At 44.5% G+C, this 18,730-nt stretch overlaps 1 protein-coding gene across 2 annotated transcripts in view; it reads left to right on the top strand.

Moving 5' to 3' along the window:
• Positions 1-18,730, top strand: part of DRC11 (dynein regulatory complex subunit 11) — a 99,695-nt gene that overhangs the window by 64,689 nt on the left and 16,276 nt on the right. For both annotated transcript variants that reach the window (XM_085585543.1, XM_085585542.1), the window contains exons 10-15: positions 1,705-1,811; positions 2,016-2,105; positions 8,450-8,511; positions 10,969-11,051; positions 13,431-13,538; positions 15,964-16,160. In XM_085585543.1, the coding sequence (XP_085441669.1) occupies positions 1,705-1,811; positions 2,016-2,105; positions 8,450-8,511; positions 10,969-11,051; positions 13,431-13,538; positions 15,964-16,160 (647 nt within the window). The remainder of the gene's footprint in view (positions 1-1,704; positions 1,812-2,015; positions 2,106-8,449; positions 8,512-10,968; positions 11,052-13,430; positions 13,539-15,963; positions 16,161-18,730) is intronic.

The raw sequence follows: 18,730 nt of genomic DNA, 5'->3' as shown, positions 1-18,730 counted from the left end.
ACTTGCAACCTGTTGACCCAGTCAGGAAAGTGTTTAAAAATTCACATAACTCCTATGTAATGTCCCCTTTCCCCAAGGCTGGAATTCCAGGCTGGAGGAGCTACCTCATAACTTGGGCAAATCAGCTTTTCCTCCTGAAATATTACATGACATCTGCCATGCCCTCTGATGACCCACAAGTAATTTAAAGAAATTAAATGTCTGTACTTTGGAGTTTCTTCCATTACCAAAATATCCCCTGTCCTCCTCCATCCCCACCATTCGCAGCGGTGAAATTAAGATTACTCACCTGCAAGAACTATTCCCTCTATAAACTTTGTAAGACTACAAATCCTCTGCCTGGATTGGGCCCTGAAATTCTTTTGGGGCATGGAAAGAGCATCCAGTCTTGGATGAACTAAAACTTGGATGTTAAAACCTTTCTGAATTTGCACGGTGCCTTCAGCAGGCAAGGGGTGCAGGGGAGAATATCAAATATAATATCTGTACAAATAGAATGTCTGTACAAAACTGACTCATAGAGGAGCCAACGTCTGAAAGTGGAAAACTGTCATTTCAAATCACTGGGAAATTGAATTAGCACATACAGCTGGAGATTAGCTGTCATTTAGGAAGATACAATCAGGGTCTGAAAGGCAAGATATGAATTGTCTTCCTTCAAATTACCTCAAGAAGTGTAGGAAAAAAAGAGGTATTTCCATTAAAATCAGGCACTTGGAGAACTCAGATATGCACCGAGCTCGTCAGACTTCATTTAGTTTTCTTTCTAAAAAGCAAATTGCAGTTTGCCTCAACAAAAATAATGAGCTGCACCTCAGGATCATTAGGTACTTTATCATAAATAGTTTTTTTTCATCACCAGTTTCACAAATTCGCTGTGACTGGGTGTTAGGTCTGCTTATTACTGCTTCTTTGCACAGCACTTCAAAACAGAGGGGCTGGATCAGGTAGGTCTCATCTCTTTGGGGCTTAACTGCTTTAAATTTCTGTATTGAGCTTAAAATCCCCCAAAAGTGGAGCCTTTGTGTGGCCATGCATCCCTTGTAGTCAGCTGCAGGTTACTGTTTTGTCACCTTCACTGTCCCCTCCCTCTCTCCCACTTCCACGTGCTCAGTGCTGGTTTCATTCCTGTTCCAGTGCCCCTCTTCCCATATTTCAGCTTCCTGGCAATTACTACAAAGGCCAGCTCCCCAGGATGCAGCAGCTTTGACTGAGCCATGGGGAGTACAGGGAAATTTGTGGTTTGAATTAACCCCCTTCCTTTGGTCCCCAAGCCAAGTGTCACTTGTGGAGAGCACATCCTTCAGGGCAGGAGCCACCCCTGTGCCTTCTTCATGGAAAAGACTGAAGCCCTGTGCTGTGAAATAAAAAAAATAATGCCAACTTCAGGCATGGGACTGGGCTCGTGGCTCGCAGCTTTGCAACCTCCAAATGACAACCTCACTATCCCATTATCCTCCTGAATTCTGATACCATTCTGCAACCCAAGGCAAGAGAAGAAATCCCTTACAACCTCAAGATTTGCAGATCCTAACACAACAGGGCTCTGAACTTGGTAAGGGTCCCTAGAGCCTGCTGCTTTCATACATCTCATCATTTAATAAAAGCTCCCTACAACCACCCTTTCTTTTGCCTCCAGAAGCAGTTGGAGAAACCAATGGCTTCTGTAACTTTTTCCCCTTTTTTCTTTCTTTTGGCTAACAGTCTTTTGGGAGAACAGAGATAACAGATTGGATTTTCTCCAGGATCATGACCCAGAGCTGATCAAAGGAGAGGAACGGAAAGAAGTGGAGGAAGAGATCAGAGTGCAGGTGTGCTTACAATAGCAAGAGGACATTGATCACATGCATTGCCTGGGTATATTTTTCTCCAGCTGTAAGAACTGGCCCTGGCATAGACCTTCCCTCCTTCCAGAGTCCCTACTACCTGTTCTTTGCTTGTTCAGCTGAACAATTGTCTGGGGTGAGGTGGCAGAGCCAAAAATTGAGGAAGATTCCTCTGTTTGTCTTGAGCAGGTGGATGAAGTGATGCGGGAGAAGCTGCTGAGAGTCAAACAGGCTGTGGATGGAGAGACAGGTCCTCAGGGCAAAGCTGGGAAAGACAAGGTAACAGCAGCAAGGTGGGAGATTTGAGGGGCAGTTTCAATTCCATCAGTGCAAACCTCAGGTACAAACATCAAAATGTGCCCCCTAAACATTTACTGAATCTCAAGTTAGGAACATCTGAAAAATCTCTTCACTTGTGAGTAATTCCAGGGCCTTCGCCATTAGCTCCTGCTCTTTAAGTTGTATAAATATTGCTTAGGACAAGTTAAGCTATTCCAGAGATAAATCACTACAAGATATTTCAGATTTTCACCCTCCTGAAATCCTTGGATGCAGTCAAACAGCAAAATGGAATCAATCCCTCTCTTTAGGCTGACCAGTTCACATTAATAGTTTTCCAAGGAAAACAGGGATCTGGAGGCCAGTGAGTTTTCCAGCTGCTGGCTGTTTTCCTCCTAAATAAGGACTGGTTATTATGTTTCAAGACCATACACCAAAAAATTCCCTCTGAATGTTTTGATGTAACCTTTCATTTGTCTGTAACACCACATAGATCACACACAGCCAGGTACTCATTAAGTTACTACATCCTATTGAAGGGTTTGGGAATTTGCAATTAAACCATGTTTATTTAGGCATAAAAAAATAGGTTAAACCCACCCCCCCCCCCAAAAAAAAGCATAGCACATGTCATGTTCACATCTAGTTTTACAGTATTATCATATGAAGAATTCCACAGCTTGTGGTTCTCTAAAACTCCTTACCAAAGCATTTAAATTAGAGATCATGTCAGTGCAAAATAACTCAAAGCTTACACCCCACCACTTAATCAGCAGATCCACTTAAAACCCTCAGGGCAAATAGCCAACCCTAATCTCATGCTGTATTTCATTTCTGTAATACCTTTTAGCATGCAAATACTTGCTGTTGCTCTACTTCTACTTAAATTATCTTTAAAAATGCTCTTTCACCTGACAAACCTCCAGGGACAATCTAATAAGAAAAGACTGGGGCAGCTCTGAAAGCTGATCCCAATTGGATTCCTAAATCTGTTTCAAAAATAGGGGGGGAGGCCTTAAGACATACAGACAAAATATTGCAACAATCTCCCCCAGGTTTTCATGGGCAGACACATTTAGATCAGCTGGTCAGTGCCCTGCTGCAAAATGCCACACTGGAATTATAGAGCTTTATGTTAGGGGCTGGGTTGGGGTTTTTTTCCCTTCAATGTAGTGTTGAAATAGCTTAGGGTGGAGGGAGATTATTTAACTTTTATCTTCCCAAGTTGTGCCAGTAGCCTGAGAGAATGAGGCAGGAAAAGGAGTACTAATTAGATAATAGAAATTCCTTAAAGATTTCATCTGAAAAAATCCCACCCAAGCCAAAACAGTTCTATTTGAGGAATGGAGAACAAAAGCAAAGAAGCAGTGTTAGTCAAAACACATCTTCCCTGTGCAAAGCCATTTAAAATGTCCCTTCAGCATTGGCAAAGGCTTTTTCCTATTATATTTGCATAAATATCTCAGTCATAAACCAAACCAGTGCATACCTGTGCACACAGACTGCAGATCTGCTTTAGGATAGCCTGCTCTAGATAATAAGAATAATATGAGCTGGAAAGTTTTGGAAATAGCTCATTAATTTATTATTCAGCAAAAAAAAAAAAAAAAAACCCTCTAGTTTTTCAAGCCACATCTGAGGTCCCATATGTCTCCCCTCAGCTATGTAGCATGAAATAACAGGTTCAGGTTCTCATTGGAGCCAGGAGTGTGTCTGCAGTTCAGTGTGAAACATCCCCCTGCCAAAAAACAAAAGCAGATATTCTGCATTTTCAAGAGAATTCAACATTCTTCAGAGAAATCAGAAAGTCTCCTGCATTCTGGCAGTGGGCAAGGGGAAATGAAAGGGTGATTTCTTCAGGAGAACTTTTACAGGTGGAATTTTGTGTCTAGGGACCATCATCCCAAATTCCTGATGCCACATTTGGCCATTCCTTCTGGTTTAGGGAGGGATTTCTTCTGCTCTCTTTGTCAGGGAATGTCCCTACCAGAGGTAGGTGTTCTGTGCTTTTCCAAGCCTTAAGATGAGTAGTTCACAACTCAGAAAATTTCTGTCAAATCCATATTCAAAACAAAACATCTGCCTGACCCACAGGAATGAATCTGACTTTTAAAGTCTCTTTTGTGAGAATTACAGCAAGGATATATTTTGGAACTGGACTCTAAAGGGAAATTTCTCCCTGCCAGTCAGTGTTCCAGACATCTCAGGTCTTAGATATAAGAAAAACAATATATAACATCTCCAGACCTACCCAGAGCCACCCCTTTATTTCCGTAAGTACTTTATCACTGATTCCCAAACCTTCAAATACCACTTACTGCTAAAAGCTGACACTTAACCCTACCAAGAGCTGCTCTTAGAGCTCCTGAAGATAAGAATCCCATTTGCCAGATTTGTGGAAGAATGAACTTGGGTGAAAAAATTGTTCTTCTCATGACGAGTTGGTATCCAGAGCAGTAGGCTGATCTGGAAAATGCAAAACTAATTAGATTGCACCTAATACTCAATAAAGCACAGTGCTATTACTGGAGTCACAGATCCTGTGCTTCTTTCCAAGCTGGAAGCTCCCCACACCCAGACTTTGGTCCCACCTTTATGGCCCACCATTGACAGGGGACAGAGCAGAGTGTCTTGTTTGAGACACACTTTGCTGGCCTCTGATTCTTCCAGAGAGCTCCTGGTCCCATGACTGTCACTGGAAAGGGGATGAGGATATAACAGAAACAGGAATGTGGGTCAGCTCTGCTGTAAATTGCATTTCCCTTCAGTTTGCACAGTGGCAGCTCATCCCCTGCCCAGCCAGGGATCACCAACCTGGGACTGGGAGCACTGGGAAAGGACTGGCTGAGGAAGGGCTGGGAGGGAGATGTCCTCTGAGTGAGAAACGTGGCAGTCACTGATCTGGAAGTTACATTTAAGAGCTTATCAGAGCTCTTTCTCTCAAGCCCATTGTGCTGCTTTTCCTGCTCTGTTCCCCCAAGGATTTATTTCTGATCCCCACTGCAGGTAAAGCAATGCATTGGAAATGAACACACCCACACATACACAAAGGCATGGCCAGAATTCAGAGGGAAAAAAGAAAAAAAGACACAGAAAACCCAGGAAAGGGGGACAAGAGAACCTAACTGTGGAAAACTTGCTTCTGGGCTAGGCGTCAACACAGATCTGGAGATCTCTTTTTGGTGGAACTCGGCAGAAGCAAAGAAAACCACAAATGGCTGTGACAAATATCAATAAGAGATACAACTATAACAACTATAACTATAACCAAGGAGGCCAAGAGAGAAGCTGAGTGAGAACAGAGGAAAGGCTGCATTTGAGGGCTCTGATTCCCAAGCCCTGCTGGATTTCCTCTAACTGCTGCACCCAGAGCCCTCAGCCAGCTGTGGGAGCTGTCATCTCTTTAGTTCCTAAATCCAACAGGGGTGGCAGAGCAGAGTCTTTCATTCAGCAAGTTTATGAATCAGTGAGAACATCTTTGTCTGAGCACTTTTTCTGTGTCAGAAGCTGCTTGTTTTATCTCAACAGTGCCAGAACAGACTTCTCAATCCAGGCCCAGTGCAAAGCTGCATTTGTCCAGCCTGCCATCTTTAGCATCTCACATGATCCAATGAATCCCCCAAAAAACTGCAGCAGCTGCTGCTGGTTTCCCTTAAACCACAGGAGCACTTTTCTCCTGTTACAGTTCCCCAAGGGAACCTACAAGAAACATGGAGAGGGACTTGTTAAAACAGCACTTAGGGACAAGGAGGAATGGCTTCAAACTGGCAGTGGGTTTAAATGGAATATTGGGAAGGAATTCCTCCCTGTGAGGGTGGGAAGACCCTGTAGAAGGTGTCCAGAGCAGCTGTGGCTGCCCCTGGATCCCTGGCAGTGCCCAAGGCCAGGTTGGACAGGGCTTGGAGCACCCTGGGACAGTGGAAGGTGTCCCTGCCCATGGCAGGGGTGGCACTGGATGATCTTCCAACCCAGCCATTCCATGACTCCTTGACCTGTGGTGGCTGTAGCTGCAGCCAGGGCTTGTGAGATCACAGCCAAAGGGTGCCCCAGATCCTCCAGTTTCAACACTTCTCTCAGGGAGACATTTGGATACCCTCTCCCTCCTGGTGCCATCCCAGCAGCAGCCAGTGCTCTGGAATTCGGTCTGAAATCAGGTTCTTGTCTGCTCCAACCTCTGGGCTTCCCAAAACATTTTGCTGAGCCCACACAGCAGAGCACAGCCCTGTGTCCCTGCCAGCTGCCACCTGAGGCAGAGCTCACCCGGTGGGAGTCAGCAGAGCAGGAAATCACCCAGTCAAAGGATGCCTACACAGGAGCTCAGCTGGCATTTCAGGGAGAGCAGCAAGGAGATCTCCATTATAAATGAGCAGCGTGTTCACATTCATTAAACATTATCATTTCCTAAATAAAAGTGGTTCCCAGTAAGACATTTTGGAGACAAGCCATTGTCTACAATTCATATTTGCCCTTATCACATCTCAGCCTGTGCCAAATTCCCCACAAATGCTGTTGTTAATTAGGAAAACACATTTTTCCTCCACACAGCTCATTTTTGTTTTGCTCTGGAGTTACTTTATTGGTGAAGCTGCCTTGAGGACAATACCAGTTGGCCAATAAATTCAACATATGCTTAGTGTCTTTACATAGGTTGAAACAAGCTTTTCTTCCCAGTCAGACACAAATATATGTAATTTCTGGCTTGTTGGAAGAGAAGTTAAAAAGACAAAACAGAAGGAACAGCAAAAATAAACCAGTGACAGCTTTAATATTTCCACAGTTGTTAAAACAGCATGGCATGTGCTTTCTTCTTCCCATTCCTTTTCTTCAAAACAAAACCCCCCTGGCACATTTGGATGAATATTTGCTGCCAAACTTATTTATGTAAAGAAACCTGAGGTATAGTTCTCCAAATACAGAGTTGTTTGTTTTATCCTAACCCAAAACATCTCCTTTTCCCAGCAGCTGATCCATGTAGTGCTGGATTTAGGCTGTAGTTTCATCTGCATTATCTTTGTGGTATCACAAACAGGAACAGGTGATTGAACCACGGGTTCCTTACATTGTGTCTTCCCTTGAAAACCTGAAATGGATGTATTCCTGAAGGCTACTGATCTATTCTGTGAAAAAGCCCAGCATTTTCCAGATAATTGGATAGGATTTTTTTAACTCAACAACACAGCCTCCAGAGCTCTGCAGAAGTATTCACTCCTACAAAAAAAGCAAAGTAAATGACTGTATTCCCAGGAAAGTGAACATAAACTTTTGGAAAGAATAAGCTGTCTTGTTCAACTAAGCATTTAAGCACGTGCTTAAATTTAAGCTGTTGGAGAAATCCCCTGGTGCACCAAGGTTTCTGCGTAAACAGTTCCACTGGAGCAATCCTGAGGTGCTTTGCAGGACTGGAGCTCAGACACCAGTGGTGGGCACTAACATGGATTAATGATGCCCTCTCCACACTACTAATTATCCCTAACCATATGTATGGCTCCTGAGCTGTAATTAATGGAGGGGCTTGACAAGCCTGAGTCACATCTTCCTTATTTATGTTTGCCAGGAGGTTTTTTTGTAAGGTGCAAAGAAATGAGGCACACAAGTCAAAATCTTTCTGTGGTGAAATTGTGGTGAAAAGATGAAAAGAGCAGGTTGTGTTTTTCTGACCTCTTCCAGCTTCTTCCCTGAGGCATTAGAAAAGAGAAGGATGTCCAGTGTTTAGGAGGGTCACCAGAGTCTCAGGAGCTTTTCCCCTCAGGGAAGCTGCTTATATATTTTACTTCACTATATATCTATTTTTTAAAAAGGTATAAACAGTCTCTGGAGAAGCTACTTGAACCCCACACCCTTTTCCTTCCTGCTTCCTTCTTGAGCAAGGGCCATATCCCCCCTCACCCAGAGAACTGGGTACCAGAAAAATCATGGTATAAGAATCATACAATTGGAAAAGGTCTCTGAGAGATCATTGAGTCATCGAGTCCAGCCCTTAACCTGCACTGCCAAGGCCACCACTAAACCATGTCTCCAAGTGCCACCTTTTAAATCCCTTCAGGGCTGGGGATTCCACCACTGTCCTGGGCAGCTGTGCCAATAAGAAAAAAATTTAAAAAAAAAAAAAAAATCTAATATCCAAGCAAAAGGAAGGAGAGAAGCTTCTTCCCTTGCAGCAAAATGACCCTGGGATGCTTTCCTATGTAGCAGTGGCACTGCTGGTTAAGGATGTGGTTTTTCCCTTTGGGCTACATTCAAACACTGAAACATTGGCTTTTCTGGCCCTCACTTTGCTTCATTACATTCAAAAATATTTATCTGTGCTAAAGTCACTAATTTGTGGTTGCTTGTGTGGTCCTCAGGGAGGCAAGACACCCGCGAAGAAAAAAATATCCGAGCTGGAGAGAGATCTGACACCTGAGAGGTAAGGAGAACCTCTCTGAATTAGATCTCCAGTATCAGCCTTGGTTTTCCTCATCTTCACCGCTAAACACGAATTAAAATCCCCATTCTGCTGCCACACGCCAGTCCCATCACCTGCAGGCAGGTGAATTGCAGTTTGCAGAGCCAAGCACACGTAGCATTTCAGCAGGAGATTGGCCCGTGTGCCCCTTTCCCCCTCTCTGCAGGTGCAGAAGCACCGGGCTGGTTTGCTGACTGCCAGATTTTCCATCCCAGCAGGGGAGGCTGCAGAGAGGCCCCTGCACTCCCCAAATCCCCTTCATGGCTGAGCTGTGGTGTGCATGCCACAAATCAGTCTCAGGGATCAATAAGGTCCTGGCAAACCTGGCCACTTCTTGTGGACCCTTTGAAGTGCTCTTATTTTATTTGGAGGATCTGAGAGGATTTCTTCTTCTGCCCTGCCATTTTCAGCGACAGTGATGTGTTCCCTGATAATCCATCTGTTTTTCACACAACACAGAGACATCACCACAGGGAGCAGCTGATCCAGGAGCAGGGCTGGAGACCAGCACAATTCCAAACACACAATCAGTGAAATTCACCCCACAAACACATTTGTGCAAGAATAGCCAGACCTGGACTCCATCATTTGGGTGCTGGCACCACACAATCAGCCAATGATCTCTTTACCTGCTTTAAAATATATTAAAAAAAAAAAAATTAAAAACACCTCCAAGCAAATATTTTTAAAAATCCATGTCTCGTGGATTATAACAGAGCAGGACCTCTCCTACAGAACAATGTCAAAGATTATATATTCTTTGCTTTTAAAACTGCTCTTGCACATACCTCCTTCTTTAGATATAAACTTACCATGCAGCCAGCTGAAAAACATGAACATTTTAGTAGCTGGCTTTTTATCTGGCATTTTGGTTCCCTGCTTTGTTCCTCCCTGCTGAGCATTTCAGAAATAACCCAGAGAGGGGCTGAATAACTGAGATTCATAATCTCCCTTTTGGCCCAGTGAAAGGGCACAGGGGCCTTCAGTCAGCAAAGACTGGTCACATCATCCTCCCTTGGAGGGGACATGCATCGTTTAACTGGCACAGTAAAAATAATAAACCAGAAAAAGTAGAAGTCTTGTTCCCACTAGAGCTGCTGGGTTAGTCCCATTCCACCTTCTGCCTGTTTTATGATGCATTCCCAACATAAAACCACTGAGGATGAAAGCAAGAGTCAGAGCAGCAAAATCAACCTTGTTGAAGGTGCATTAAATTTTGGATTTGCTTATTGCTACTCCTACATTAATTGTGACACTAAGACTGCATAAACATAAAACTCAGCTGAAATGGAAAAAAGGCTGCAGACCTCAAATTATACCTGTAGGTTTATTAGCCAGCTGAGAGGCACTATTAAATATATTTATTGTAGCCAGACCAGGACATCCCAATTAAGATAGGTGAGAAAGACAGAATAATTGAGAGGAAAGAATGTGAAAAGTGTGGAAAAACACTGAGAGATCTAAAAAGACTAAAATCAATACTGTTTACGCTGGTAATACACTAGAATTTCTGACAGGTTTATTCAGTTTACACATCATCCTGGAAGCAGTATTACTCTATAAAACCAAGGGCCAGAAATGTCATTGAAATTCATACTTAGAATTCCAAAAGAGACTGTAGAGAAGATCCACATCAATAGAAAACCAGACACGAATTTAAGTGTTTTAACTCCTTCATTATTGGGAACTACTTCCAGCCACTAATGGAGATAGGGAGAAACTTCCACTGGGGAAGTTTTGCGCATTTGATGGAATCCCAAACTGGTTTGGGTTGGAAGAGACCTTAAAGCCCATCCTGTGCCACCCCTGCCGTGGGCAGGGACAGCTTCCACTAGCCCAGGTTGCTCCAAGCCCCATCCAGTCTGGCCTTGGACACTGCCAGGGATGGGGCAACACTTCCACTGGACATTTTTGCCCCAATCCCCCTCTGACCACAACCCTGCAGGTGTTGGATCTGAGTGAGGCATTCCCAGTGTGTTCCCAGAGAGATGAGGCTGTCTGTTGCCAACACAATAAATTCCAAGAAGAATTAATGAATTAGTACTAATTGGAGAGCTGGGTGAACAGGTATAGTAGTGTTAGGATTGCCATTATTGTGTAATTTAAAAATAATTTCCCAGTAATTGATATTAATGAATGAGTCCATTACACAAGTCATAACTGATCTGGCGTCACCTGGAAATGGGTAAATGGAGCCAGCAGGAGAGGGGAACTCAGTGTGTGAGGGAGGGAAAAAGATTCCTCAGCACAAGACAGAAACTGTGCTTATTGATTTCACACTGATGACAATAATCATGCTACCTCTGAGCCACAAAAGCCATTTATAAAGCTGGGCATACGAGTAACTCTCAGGCTGGCTCAGCTCTGAGAGCACTGAGCTTTTCCTGACCATTTCTGAGTGATGTCTCTTGCCTGTAGGACCATTGATTCCCTGTACCAGGAACTTGCAGAAGAAGGATTGCTCATGCAAGTCAAGAATGTGAATCTCTCTGACTACATTGGTAAAGTATCCCTTTTAGAGCAAACATGGTGTTTGATCAAGCCCCCAGCCATTCCACCTTCACTGACCCTACTTCCAGTCGAGACTGAGTTCAAGAGTCACTGCACTTTGAATCTCTAAAGCCAGGTATGCAAATCAAGGCTGCTCAGGAGCTTTCACTTCTGCTACTGAAGCCAGGACGTGTTTGCAGAGCTGGTGTTTAACTCCAGGCAGCAACACCAGCAGCCTTCAATGGTTGTGGATCTCACAACCACTCTGAGGTGGAACCAGAACACCCTTTAAGGAGCCCTTGCCAGGCAGTGGCAAGACACTGCAAGTCTAACAGAGCAGGGCTCATCATCCATGCAGAATATTTCCCAGAGAGCAGCAAAAATTGCACCTCCAGCTTTTGTTTTCTTTTGCAAAGACTCAGCCCCTTCCCTGCACCTCCCTGACTGCCCATGAACTTTGAGCAGTGCTTTGAGGCATATCCGGCCCTTCATTTGAGTAAGATGTGTCTCTGCCTAGTTCTGCATTTCACACTCCTCTTGTCTGGTTTCTGTTAGCTGCAACTGCTAAGCCAGACCTGCTTGTCTATGCTCTACAGAGGAAAAAAAAGGGTAAAAAAACCCCAAAACCCACATTTTCAGACTTTAGAGAAGTCTAACACCATGTCCACAAACATTTGGTCACACACAGTGAAATCACAGAATCTTAACAGCAAAAAAAAAAACCCAGGATTGAGGTATTTCGAAGGCCATGGTTTGAATTTGCAGCTATCCAGAAGTAGAAGTGCTACAGGCTGATAGTACAAGGCCAAGGCAGAAAAGAAATGCTCTCCTATCACCCCCAAATGCCATGTTTATACAAACTCTTAGAAGCACCAGTTCAGCCTCCAGACCCTCTGCCCATTCCTCTGAAGAGCTGTCAATTCTCTGAATTACGTGTCCCATCCCTTTCATGCTCATTAAAGACCACCAAGTAAAGGAAGATTTTCATTCTTCTTCTGTTCTCCCAACCTATCAAGGTCACTTTTGTCCAACAAACATTCCCCCACTACAAATGTTTTTAAAACAGCACATCTCCAACCATTTTTTGAAATCCAAGAAAACTCTCTTGAAGTGTCCAAGGACACAGTCAAAGCCTGCAGGGCAAGAAGCCTTCATCTGCTCAGCCTTCCAGGCTGGAGCCGAAGGAAGGTCACTTCCAGTTCCTGGGGAAAGGACAAAGAGTGGAACTGTGCTACACAGCCAGTACAGGCAACGAAATGTCCCCCCTCTATGACAAACTGACATCACTGAACTAATTTTCTTGGTGACCTTATCTAAATTAGTCAGAGAATATCCACTGTGATTTATGTGCAGTTGCAATTAAACCCTTTGATGCCTTCTAATTAAATCTGTGAAGATTAATTCCTATCCCGTTCTTTTGATTTCTCCTTAAATAAAAGATAAAACCTGAAATTAATTTTATTCTTCAGAAGGGAGGGGGCAGTTGCACCAGGGCTTCTCTGCCTTTTTGCCCCCAAATTATCTCCACTTTTGCTCTTAACCACTGCTAATTTACCTCTGCTCCAGAGATCTCTTGCTCTCTGCCTTTTTATCTCTAGTAAAACATAACATATTATTATTTTCCAATAATAATCACCATAATGACATGTAATTTATGCTAAAAAAAATCACTGACTATATCACAACTGGTTTTCCTGCTTGTGGCCCAAACTCTTGTATCTTTGTTCTTCAACATTGCTTGGATGTGGACTTTGACAGGGCAAGCAATGTGATTATAGCTCTGCAACCAGAGCCAAGGCAAGATTGAATCGTTTCAGTTCATGTCAGGGATTTTTCGTTTTCTTGGGTTGTTTTGTGGAGGTTTTTTTGAACAAAAGGGGAAAAAAATAAAAAAGAGGTGAACTGCAAAGCAGAGAGCCCCACCAAATGAGGTGACACACTTACATGTCTAACACAGCAAGGAGCCGAGATGGGACCCAGCCAGGGAAAAGCTTGTTAAAATAGCTTTTCCCCCTTTTTGAAATCCTTCTGAGAGCTCATGGTTCACTGGGATTCTAGCCCTGCAAAATCCCAAATCCAGGAATCCTTTGCCAGCAGCGTGATTTATGGCGCTGCTAATGATTCTTCTCCACAAAGTTTCTTTAAAAGGTTACTCGAAACCGTCTGGTCTCTGCTGAACAACCTCCACAGCCTGTTCAGCTTCAATTTCCCTTTGCACTTCACCTTTCTCAGGGCCACATTGCACCAGAATACTGCCCAGCTTGAGTCCCTGAGCCTGGCTTTGCTGGGCGTGTGTCACAGCCCTGTGCTGAGGCACACACTCATTCCCTGAGTTATGCTTTCTACAACAACAGTGTCACCTTTGCTGAGCTCCTGCTTCCTCCTCACAGGCTACTACGACTGTCTAAGGAACGTCCTTCGTGAGACAGGTGCCCAGCCCATGCCCTCCATCCCAGAAGTCAGACAGCTCGTGGCACTCTATGGAATATTGCCCTTGGGTAAGAGCACACCAGAGGGCTTTGCTTCTGTCAGAAACCTGCATTTTACTGGCTTTGACAGGGTTGATTAGTGGTAATCTGAAGCATTTTGCAGTCTTAATTGTTTTTCAATGAAGCCTTCAGAGTGAGGGCTGGATCACTTTAGCAGTGCAGAGAGGCAGGCATCCCCTCCCCAGCCCATCTCTGTTTGCATGGCAACAGTTTGTGAATGGCAGCACATAAAGGGAATCCACTTGGGAAAGATAATAGCTAAAACAAGCTCCAGTGATCAAAATTAATCAAGTTAAGGGAAGGGCTAAGGTTGCAATTTACCTTTTACAAGCTGGCTAACATTACTCAGTGCTGCACAATGCAATTGTTGGAGGAATTAGTCTGTATACATTTTGTACATGGCAGAGAACACTTGTAAATGCCCTTGCAGTTTTAATGCCAGGCTTAGCCAATAGCTAGCAAGGCTTTGCTAGGTCAGGTTGTTTGCCTTTTGTGTAAAATCCATCCCATATTTCACTTGGGAATGGCATTATGCCAAACTCCAGTGATTGCAAGAAGTGCCTGTCCTCGGGGGCCTTTACTCAAAACCCCATTTGATTCCCTTTACACTCCTGATTGGATTTTCCAGCCTCAATACTTCACTTGCATCCTTTTCCATTCCTGAGTGGATCTCAGGGAGATTTTAACTCCTCCAGGCTGTGCCAGTGTCTGCTCATCTGCTTGAGAGGGCAAAAACACCAACATCTCCCTGCCTCCCACTCTGGAACACAAGCAAAGCTGACACAGAACTTCTGGTTTTCCCTCCTTCCAAAGTGCTCACGTTATTCTCTCTTCAGCCTGGATGGGGCTCTTCCCACCTGGAACAACACTCTCAGGTGGTTTGGGGTAAGCCCTCAGGGGCTGGCTGAAGTCTGACTGCAGTCAGCTGAGTTAGTCAGCAGTTATCCATGTCTGCAAAATGTATTTCACATATCCCCAAATGCCTCCAAAGCTGTGTTTTGACACCATCTGATCTGAAATGAAGCCCTGAGACACCCCTTAATCAAGAGAACCCATAAGTTTTCTGTCATTTATAGTATTGGCAAAAATTCTAGGGAGAGGAGACCCCTGGACTAGTTAAACAAACAAAAGGTGCTTGCAAGAGCAGCTTGAAAAATGCCTTTGAGTAACAAAAGATATTACATGAGCCAAAAAAAAAAAAGGTACAGGAATGGTTTCACCTATGCGGTGATCTGTTACAGATGACATTTCACTTAATTGGTCTCCAAACTAGTTCATCATGAGATAATTGTGTATCACAGAAATGAAAGTTTTTCTCAAAATAGCCACCTATGGCAAGGAAAACCCCAGCTTAAATGGCATTAAGAAAATTACAAGCAGCTGAAAGGAGAAAGAATAGTAGAAGCTATACTTCATCTTTAATACAGAGGAGTCTGCTGCTCCCCTCCTAATAAATCTTTGTGCAATAGTAATGGATTGCTATGGAATGACCAAATATTAATAAAGCCTGGGTGGCTGACAACTTCCTACACCCTGCACCACGCTGGAATAATGGCATTTGTCTCCGTGCTCAGTTCCCTGTCATTTATTTGGGATGTTAAACCATTAGGACACAGATAACCACCCTGATTGCATTTGTTTTAAACAGCAGCCATCCCCATTAACCCAGAGGGTTTCTCCAGCCTCAGGCAAAAGCTCCCTCTGCAGCCCATCAGTTCTGGAGCCACTTTCACTGCCACAATCTGATGGACACCAGGCTGAGGGACCTCCAGATGTAGTGGATGCTCACAGAGGTTTTTCAAACACATATAAAAACCACCACTATTGACACAGCACATCTTTAGGCATCGAGGCAAAGTGGGCATGGACAAAACATTTGACATTTCCTGCTACTTCCACCTCTGGAGTGCAAGTAGCATTCCACCTATCCCCGATTCATGTGGTGGTAGCTGCAGGGAAGACGAGTTCCATCCCCATCAACCACCTAAACCTGACTGTGCCTGTGTTTTCCCAGTGGTGAGGCTTTCCCAGGTGATGGATCATATTTGTCACAGCCCAGGATGAATTTACCTGTAGCAGCCATGGAGGCAGAGTGGGAATGCTGAGCAGTCACAGCAAAGGAAGCACAGCAAGCCTGGCACTCGCATTTCCTCTAGTCTCAAAATCATTCTTTTAGCTCACATGGGTTTAAAAGTGAAGTTTTCCCATCAGACAAGGGTGGATGAGTCTTGTTCCAAACAGAGATGTTAAATCTGCTGGATTCTCACTATCTCTGGTTATACAGAATTGAACTCAAGAGCACTCATGCCATAGGAAAGAAACAATTAATTCACATTATCAATTATTTATGGTGAATAAAAAAGGAGGAATCATTCCATTACCTTTATGGCAGATTTAAATGAAAGCAATAATAGTGCCTTATGACTTTTTACAGGTTCCCAAACTGTCCATGAGAATGCTCCTCTGGTGAAATCCCTGTTGCTGGCAGGACCTGCTGGTGTTGGAAAGAAAATGTTGGTCCATGCCATCTGCACAGAAACAGGAGCCAACCTCTTCAGCCTCACTCCTTCCAACGTTGGGAAGTATCCAGGCAGGGATGGCCTGATAATGATGCTTCACATGATTCTCAAGGTGTGGTTCTTGGGGAATTGATTCTTGAATTCAAGAATTGGTTCTTGGAGCTTGGGCAAAGCTGCTCAACCCAATTTGGAGTTCCTTCCCTGCCTTCAAGTGTTCAGGAGGAATTTCTTTGTGGAAAGGGCTGCCAGCTCTTGGCAGGGGCTACCTAGGGAGTGGTGGGTCCCCATTCCTGGGGGTGTCCAGAGAGCAACTGGATGTGGCACTCAGTGCTCTGGACTCATTGAAAAGTGGTGATAAGTCAAAGGTTGGACTTGAGCTTAGAGGTCTTTTCCAACCAAAATTATTCTGTGATTCTGTGAAACCACTTGTTGACAGCCAGTTGTGCAGCTCTGCAGAGGATTTAATGCCCCTGGAGAAATCACTGGGAGCAGCCATATTTTTCACATTAAGATTTATGGGAGCTTTGTGTTACCTTGAATATGAAAAGCAGCACAGATAAAGAAAATTCTGTTCTCTGTTTATGTGCACATCAGCCAGGAATGCTTGCCATGCAGCATTTAATCAAATGCTAGGCTGGGGGTGGTCAGAAATTTCCTCTCTGGGGCTGTTGCTGGACAAGAGCTCTCTCCCCTATATTGCTCTCTGTTTACCTATCAGCAAGTTCTTCAAAAGAAGGAATCCTGGTTCAGGATTACAGGAACAGAAATGTATGAGAAGTCTGGAAATGAAAGCAGGCATATGAACTGTGAAGAACACAGCCCAAACCCTCCTAAAAAAAAAAAAAAATTTAAAAATACACTATCCTGGCAAGATTTCTTCCAGATTCTAAGTCCTCAGCATTTCTGTTCTGGATGGGAGCTGGTAAACATTTCCAGACAGGGAAAAAAAAAAAAAAAAGGTAGGAAAAAGCCAAAGATAATCTTTTTCCACTGCCAGTGGTCTACTAAAATTGGCTTTGCTGGGGATTTATCAGCTGTATTTTATGGAATGTGGTGTTAGAGCAGGTTTTGTGACAGGTGCCTCCATTCCCAGAACAGCCACGAGCAAAGAGGCACTGCCAGAGGAGGGGTGGCAGTGCTGTGATCAGACCCCTTTGATGCTGTGCCACTGACACTGGGCCTGGCACTCCCTGGCACGATTTAGAGCCATTATCCTGAGCTAACAGTCCCTCCTCTCTGCACAGGTCACCTCTCTGCACTTCATTTCTCTGCCCTCGTCCATGGCAGAGCTCAGCTCTGGCTGCAGGCTCGGCACACACTGTCCCTGCTCTCACTGAGTCCCAGCTAGAGCACAAGGGCTTTGAGCACAGGTGAAATGAGGGAAGCCTTTGTACTCCTGAACAAGGTTCCAGCTGAAGATTGCAAGGGTTTTTTTTTTGTATACTTGCACATAAATAATATGAACAGTAAGAGGAGTGTCCATAAAATGTGTATTTATACATGTGAATAAGCATATATACACACATCATGTATATGTGTGCCTACAGGTACATACAAACCCCTACATTTTTCCACATTAATTAAAAATAACTTCCTCAAAATCATGGGGAGCAGTCCAAGCTTATTTCTCTCTACTTAACCTCTTGGAAAAGACAGTGACACTTCAGTGAAGCCCCGTGAGTTACTGGGATGGAGTTGCTCATAATCCCATGGAATCAGGGCTGTCCAGGGCTGTTGTATTTTCCCAGTGGTGAGGCTTTCCCAGGTGATGGATCATATTTGTCACAGCCCAGGATTAATTTACCTGTAGCAGCCATGGAGGCAGAGTGGGAATGCTGAGCAGTCACTGCTGCAGGCACAGCAAAGGAGTCACAGCAACCCTGCTTACCTAAAGGTGACTTGTTCCAACTGCAGCAGCAGCACTGCTTCAAACTCTGCTGGTCTCACAGCACAGCCAATGGCACAGCACAGGGTTTCTCTTTCTTGGCTGTTCTATCCCTCCCTGTGAGGGCCCTGAAACCCTGGCAAGGGGTGCCCAGAGCAGTTGTGGCTGCCCCTGATCCCTGGAAGTGTCCAAGGCCAGGTTGGACAGGGCTTGGAGCAGCCTGGGACAGTGTAAAGTGTCCCTGCCCGTGGCAGGGGTGGCACTGGATGGGCTTTAAGGCCCCTTCACCCCAAACCAGTTTATGACCCTGTGACCCAACACTGGCCTGGCCTTGCAGCATTCAAATTCACAGTGTTCCATTTTCATTCCCAGTTCCTGTGGTTGTTTCACCTCTCCCATCACCTTCTGTCCCCATGGCTGAGTCACCAGCACATCCCCATCTGCTGAGATTTCAGCTCAGTTCCTGTAGGTTCTCAGAGCCAGGCTAGAAACAATCCTGCCCCCAGACAGGCTCTCACCTCTGCAGTGAAATTCCACCTCTTTATTCCTGACAATGCCGAATGTGCCTCATTCCCCCTCTTTCTGCTCAAGTCCATGCAGAACTAACTCAGCCCAATACTTTCCTGTACCAGCAAGAATATAGCAAACACCTTAAAATAATCAATTATTCCCTGTTATTGGGCACTTATGAGACCACAACTGGACGTTGTATCCAGTATTGGGCTGCCCCGTTCGAACAGACCTTGACAAGCAGCTCCAGAGGAGAGCTGTGGAGATAAGGGGCTGGAGTGTGATAC

This window comes from Lonchura striata, chromosome 7 (genome assembly GCF_050655825.1).
Source record: "Lonchura striata isolate lonStrDom1 chromosome 7, ASM5065582v1, whole genome shotgun sequence".
In the NCBI taxonomy this organism is placed as follows: domain Eukaryota; kingdom Metazoa; phylum Chordata; class Aves; order Passeriformes; family Estrildidae; genus Lonchura; species Lonchura striata.
This window is presented reverse-complemented; position numbering and strand designations above follow the sequence as displayed.